Source organism: Pinus tabuliformis, chromosome 9 (genome assembly GCF_031772625.1).
Source record: "Pinus tabuliformis cultivar Carrire ecotype Pingquan chromosome 9, CPIR1, whole genome shotgun sequence".
Classification (NCBI taxonomy): domain Eukaryota; kingdom Viridiplantae; phylum Streptophyta; class Pinopsida; order Pinales; family Pinaceae; genus Pinus; species Pinus tabuliformis.
Window position 1 is genome coordinate 1,435,817,925 of NC_142307.1, and position 6,832 is coordinate 1,435,824,756.

General features: G+C 36.8%; 1 protein-coding gene across 2 annotated transcripts; it reads right to left on the reverse strand.

Annotated features, from left to right (window-relative positions):
* Positions 1-2,788: 2,788 nt before the first annotated feature.
* On the reverse strand, positions 2,789-6,072 carry LOC149153954 (bidirectional sugar transporter SWEET5-like). Of its 2 annotated transcripts, none has more exons than XM_089438941.1 (6): positions 5,439-6,072; positions 5,277-5,313; positions 4,883-5,121; positions 4,164-4,325; positions 3,598-3,717; positions 2,789-3,504 (listed from the first exon to the last, which is right to left on the reverse strand). In XM_089438941.1, the coding sequence occupies exons 2-6, from the start codon at positions 5,308-5,310 to the stop codon at positions 3,250-3,252; spliced, it is 810 nt and encodes a 269-aa protein (XP_089295067.1). In that variant the 5' UTR covers positions 5,311-5,313; positions 5,439-6,072; the 3' UTR covers positions 2,789-3,249. The 2 variants fall into 2 exon arrangements, with proteins under 2 accessions (XP_089295067.1, XP_089295066.1); XM_089438940.1 differs by having other exon boundaries at positions 4,883-5,099; positions 5,439-6,059.
* Positions 6,073-6,832: the final 760 nt, after the last annotated feature.

Here is a 6,832-nt window from a genome sequence, read left to right on the forward strand (position 1 = left end):
GAGGAGGAGCTGTGGGAGAGCCTTCCTCAGCTAAGGTTTTTTCGTACAAAGATGCAGTCCATGGCAAGCAGACTGAAAAGACAGAGCCACCAATACAGACTTCACCCAAGCCTTTTTTGGTTGACAAAGTGGAGGAGATCCCATCAGTTGAAATCTCCTACCCTAAACTTGAAGACGAAACCCAGAAATTTGCTGAAAGAGCCATCATCTGCAGATTCAATGGGCTCTGGCCGCGCTCACAGGATCTTTATGACTGGATCAAAGATAACTGGACTGATCGTTGTAAGGTTTATTTCTGTGCAAAAGGATATTTCATAGTGCTGTTTGATGACCTAGAGCATTGCTACAACGCCCTAGACGAAGGCCCTTGGTTCATGGGTTCAGCTGGTCTCTTCCTAACTCCATGGTTCTCCGACTTTGACCCAGCTTCAGCAGTCATCACCAAGGCTTCGGTATGGATCAAGCTTCCAAATCTCCCAGTTCACCTGTGGCGTACAGAAGTATATAGGCAGATAGGCAATGCCTTGGGTAGCTTTCTGAAGGGAGATTACAAGAGAGAGAGGCAGGGTCTCTATACATACACCAGAGTTTGTGTGGAGCTGGATTTAAGTAAGGGATTGCCAGAGTTCATCAATCTCAAGATCAAGGACGCTATCTGGACCCAGTTTCTAGAGTACGAGAACACTACCTTCAGATGCCGCCATTGTCACCAAACAGGGCACCTGCATATCTCTTGCCCATCGCTGTCAGCAAGAGCAAAAAAGGGCCTCTTTGCTCATACTAAGCCCAAGCGTTGGGCTCCCTGCCCACCACCGCCAACCGGAAGCTCCAGCGCCCCAAGTATGGAAAAGGATCCAAGTATGGAAAAGGAGGAAAGAGAGTCAGAACCAGATCAGACGCCGCAGACGATGGATCCGCCCACGAACAATATGGAGCACTCCCATGTCTCAGCAAATTCCCAGAAACGTCCCCATGAGACTTCCTCCTCTGATTCAGAGAAGGAGTCCCCAATGATAGAGAACTCCAGTCTCCAAGTTGTTCTTGCCCATCCTCCTCATGAGGGCTGGACAAAAGTTAACAAAAAGAAAGGGAAAAAACATTGTGGTGTAATCACTGTCCCGCTGGGGTAACAGCCTGACAGTTATTATTTGCTATCGAATCTTCTGATGTAGCTGAGTTTGTATCTTCCTTCCGAGACCGAGGTTGATGATTCTATCATTTTCGGTCTGTTGGTCTTTTGTCTTTCCTGTAGCTCTGTGATTGTATCTCTCTTCCGGGACCGAGGTTGATGTATCCATCATTTCTGGTCTGACGATCTTTTGCCTTTCCTGTTTGTACTATATTGATTTTTCTTAATAGATTTAGTCTTTACCGAGAAAAAAAAAAGAAATTGGCATAGAATGGGACATTAATCTTGATTGCTAATTTGATTTAATGAATGTATGTGACCACTACTGGACATATCTAGGGATGAGCTAAGTCACTAAAGGATAATACGATCATGATGTACATGCCATAATAACAAGCATGATTGATCCAAATTTGACAAGATAGAGTAAGAGCTAATTTATAGTTTTCTATTGAACAATATTGGTATGGAGTGTATTTTTCTCTTAGCAATTAGTTTCAATTTGAATATAACATGCAATGGTGATATTGGTCATGAGTTGATATCATATAGTTTTGGTTGGGATTGAAGTTTATCCAACTTCACACTACAAACCACTATAACTTTATGATTTGGAGTAATGCTTTTTTTTAAATCAACAATTCAAATAATTTTTTTATTTAAATCCAAAGCTTTTCTAATGGGACTAGCGCCTAGTTATCTACTCACAATACTATTAAACACTCTAAAATGTGCATTTCATATTAATAAAAAATTACATCATTGATCAAATTAGTAAAAGATAACACATATTTTTTTCTTGGCTCTCTTGCCAATATGTTCTCACTATCAGGTATCAAATATTTAAAATACCACAAGAAACAAATGTGCACATAATGAACAGAGGATGAGAAGGTGGAGCACAACAAGGAGTGATGATAACGATCATTTACATAATATATCATATTATAAATTAAAAATTGACCTTGAACAACCTCAATACATTTATATATTCGAATCATATATTAAGCTTGATGTATTAGCTTGAGTGCTATGAATTCTAACCAAGAGGTCACTTCGTGAAGTCTTGCGTTAGTGGAAATAATTGGGCCTCACTAAATGTCCTTGTTGTTGTGTTTGATTTCCAAATAGGCATGTCTATTTCAAAATAGGTCTTCCAAAATAGGTCTTCCAAGTAGTTATGCTCTTTTACTTAATTTATATCAATTAGTATCATATTGAGCATGTAGTATTGATAAGCTATGATATTGTAACAAAAATTATTTACAAGTAGAGAATTTACACTGTAAAATGAAGGTGAATATTCATAATTAAGTAAATTGTTACATGTTTTTTCATATATATATATATATAACTCATTTATTAATTATTTTATAATTAATAATAATAGTAATAATAATAATAATAAAATTATAATTCAGTTAATCTTTATAATTTTTTAAATTTAAGTAATTTGAGATGTATCAGGAGTATCATAATTAATATTTAATGAATATCATAATTAATATTTGTATTAAGAAAAATATCACATAATAATGTAATAATTATTGACAACTTCATTAAAAAAACACTAAAACAATATTTAACATTTAATTAGATTCCTTGATGGTCTAGTGAAAGAGTGAGATCAACCAGACCAAAATGAAGAAGAATTGAGCATACCATAACCAAAGTGGGAGATTATAATAGTTATAGAATTTTAAGCTTCCACAAGCTTTTAAGGCTAAAACTTTGGAAAAACATTGTAGGGACTAAATCAGGTCTCGTATAACTTATACACTACATGCTCAAATAAGCTGAGTGCATGCTACAGTAATATAAACAATGTCAAATAAACTACAGCGAAACTCCACCTAATAGTATCTGAATGAACGACCTACTGAACAAAAATCAAATATATCCTACTAACATGCATATGCAACTAAAACTAGACTGTCTCAGCTCCACTGATCAAGAGAGATAGTTTCTAAACTATAGCCGGTTTACAGTAACCATGAACAGTAGAGAAATCCTTTGACAAATCGGCCATGGAAAATCCTCAAAATGGGAATGTCATCTGTCTGTCAAGGACTGGATGATGCTCCACTTGAAAAAGTGTCTAGCAGAGAATCAGGGTACACTCACACCTTGTCCTCAGCATTTGGATCAATCCTGGGTGAAACTCTTTGAAGAGACAAAAACCTGGGACTTGACACTTTGGTAGGAATCACTGAGTCTTCCTGCACCTTCTGAATGGACGCACTATGCACAGCCTCGTTGGGTTTTGTTTGTGGAATGTCCTCCATCTTCGTAGTGGAAGTTGTTTTGGAATTTCTGTACATACAGTACACAGTGAGCTGAATAACTCCACAGACACACCCGATTGCGTTGGGTATCTGCAAGAAGATCATAATAATTAGAAGCAAACCCAGTTTGAATACTGGCCAGAGATCATGAATAGACATTGATTAGTTGCAGAGAGAACTCACAGCAACGAAGATATCCCTTGTGACCACAGAATAGGCTGCCCATACAAGTGCGTTGAGAAGGTTAAACAAGGACAGGAGAAATGGCATGTATTCTACACTTTTGGTCCGAATGACGAGTCCCTGGATGATCAATTTTTACCCATAAAAATCCAATCTTTGAAATGGTTGAATTTAATTACTATATGAAAAATATTTCAATTTAATTAATAGATGAAATAGTCTTTTTAACTGGAATTCAGTGATATAATTTTGAATATCTTATTGTTTAAAATGTATATTTTTAATAAATAAAACGATTTGGCACTTGAAGTGGATAATTTCACAAATTAAACCAACAAAAACTTGGCAGATTAAACCACTTAACCTTGTTCATGAAACCCAAATACTAAAAAAAGACATTTCATTTACTAATTAAACTACAAAAATATTAATCTTTACTGTACACCTCTCTGGTAACCTCTTGCAACCTCTTGCAGCAACTTATAAGCTTATAAAAATTCTTCTATTCTACTTATAATGAAATGTAGAGATCAGAAATGTAGAGATCAATGTAAATTAGTACTTACAATTATCGACAGAGGAGACACATACATTGCAATGGACAGTACCACGCAGACAGTTCCAGCTACTAATTGCCTTGAAGCAATCGTATGTATTACTAAAAGAGTAATCAGTACCACACCAACGAAGGCCAAGGTCATTATGAAAGTGACACGCATTGTTTTGAGCTGCAGCAACATTACCATGACATCATTTTAGATTAGTTATATTCTCATTCAGAAAACTCAGGTGCATTCTGTAATTGTGGTGTTTATTTATATTTCCCTGAAGAAAACTCAGGTGCATTCTATGGTTCTGGTAAGTTGTGAAACTAAAAAGTCAATAAGTACAAATAAAATGTTGCAAACCTGGATCTTAATTTGTAGAGGTTTAGGTTTAGTGTTTTAAATTTTCTTTTTTATTCCTAACATACCATTAGTTGTATTGATCTCTCAAGCTAAATATTTTACAACTCATAATTTGATAAAGGTTTAGGTTTAGTGTTTTAAATTTTCCTTTTTATTCCTAGTATACCATTAGTTAAATTGATCTCTCAAGTTAAATATTTTACAATTCATGAAAATTCATTTAGTTCAGAAGAGCACGATCTGTAATTTTTTTTTTGGAAATAAGATCTCAAATTATTTTATCCCTCTCATGCACACTGGAACCAAAGCTAAACTAAACTGCACACTGCACACTTTGGATTGAAGCTTTTCTGTGAAGATTGAAGTCCAGTGATTACCTTCTTCTTTTTAGAAGCAAATGCCAAGTAGCACGCAAGGTAGAAGAGCTCCAGAATAAAGCCAACCCCATTAATTGTGAGGATGAGAATGCTGTTGGGTTTAACGAAAGGAGTTCCATAGAGTAACCACAAAGCACAATTGAACAGAGTGCAGACATAAGGAAGATCGGAGTACTCCTGAGTGGATCTTAGCTTGTAAATGCTCCAGAATGTTGGCCTGCGTCGTTGAAAATCACAATCTTAAAAGAAAAAACGAAACCACAGAGCAGTTAAATTCCATAACTTGATATCATGATTTCACTCAAAAGATCTTGTTTAAGGATTGATCAACCGATTCACAGCCCAAATTAAGACTATAATAGGCTTAAAATACTGAGCTTTAGAAATAACTCACAATGGCGATAAAAAGAGCGCCAGGGAAGTCCCATTTCCTGGAAAAAAAAGAGAGAAAAAGTAAGCAGAATGCAAGTGAAGTAAAATCGATTATAAAAGCCATGACGTGTTAGAGGAACTCATTGATTGCATGGCATTGTGAAGATCAAATGTTTTTGCTTACCAACAATACCCAACGCAAGTTGCAGTGGGTAATGCATTTTGTAACCAGTGCAATAATGGCGTTAAGCCTTCCTTAAAAAAAATGTGTTTCAGCTGTATATGCTATTGCCGATAATACTCTGTTTTCTGTTGTTGCAGCAAATATTTGAAGGGAATTTGAGCAATGAGTAATTGAAGCTGTAAAGATTGAGACTATTATATAGTCGAATTGAAGACAGTTGAGTGGACGGTTAATAACTTAATGTTACCGATGGTCACACAGGGGAGGCCAGTAAATAGTGGTCAAAAATTGATGGAATGCCCTGGACTTAATTGCAGGACAAGATGGATGGCTCTGTCATTACTGCAAATCTGGCTTCATTATCAGGTCGCTGGCGTTTGTACTGGGGACGTGCCTCCCTCTCATTGAATTAATCAACAAAATCTTTCCTACCAAAAGCAATTTCGATCACCGACACTGGAAGAAATTTATTAGGTTTAAACTTCGAGAAACAAACCCGTGTTTCACACAAAATATGCATTCCTGGTGAGAGGCAAGTTCCAGCATATGCAAGCTGTAAAGTCCAACAGCCTTTCGCACACAAAAATGTGTGTACCAGCATGCTCCGCATGCCCGAACCGATTTTACCGAGCCGGTACTCTTCACCATTTTAATTCGTTTCAAATTTTGATACTCGAATACCAAATTTGCCCTACCCTGCCCCGATTTATCTCGAGGTATTTGAAGGAACAGAGATTTCCCTTGATATTTTAGGGTTTGTGCCGAAGTTACCGTGTGAATGAGAAGAGATTTCCCCAGGGTTTAGGGTTTGTGTCATTTCTGGACATTTAAAGTTACAGTGTGAATAAGAAGTTGGCCTTTCACATTCAATTGCACCGCCAAAAACTTCGAAAAAGCTGCAAATTTCGAGAAATGTTGTGTTCTTCCACGAAACATAGGTTAAAGGGCATTAAAGTTGACAGTCTGATTGCCACTGCTTCCGTACTAGAAAAGCAGAGCAATTGATCAGAGAGCAGGTGGCTCACTAGTTTTGTGCCACGCACCATTCCTCACTTCACTACGCAGTACGCACTTACCTTTTGCGTCGACATTCTTGGGACCAGTGACTGAGGGGCACCCAATAACGCAGATGCCGGTTGGTTCTGTGACTCCTGTCCAAAAGTTCTGCTCGATGTATACGGATACAATTGAATCCCGTACGTTTTGTCTTTCTTAGGTCTCTTTTCGTTGAATTAAGTAGTTTCGTTTTTTTCCGGTCAATTTTCTTTAAATCGGGTAGGAAGGAATATCTTGGAGATATAAATTTGAGTTAGGTTAGGTAGCTATAGATATATGGGTAATATGGGTAATAAATATGTTGATAGGTATTTTTTTTTAATTGAAATATGGTAAAA

Excerpts from the sequence above, each read along its gene's own strand:
- LOC149153954 (XM_089438940.1), bottom strand. The coding sequence starts at position 5,475 with ATGCATTACCCACTGCAACTTGCGTTGGGTATTGTTG. Across the intron at positions 5,314-5,438 it reads ACTTGCGTTGGGTATTGTTG|GAAATGGGACTTCCCTGGCG; the intron begins GTAAGCAAAAAC and ends TTTTTTTTCCAG. Across the intron at positions 4,326-4,882 it reads TTGCTTCTAAAAAGAAGAAG|CTCAAAACAATGCGTGTCAC; the intron begins GTAATCACTGGA and ends ATGTTGCTGCAG.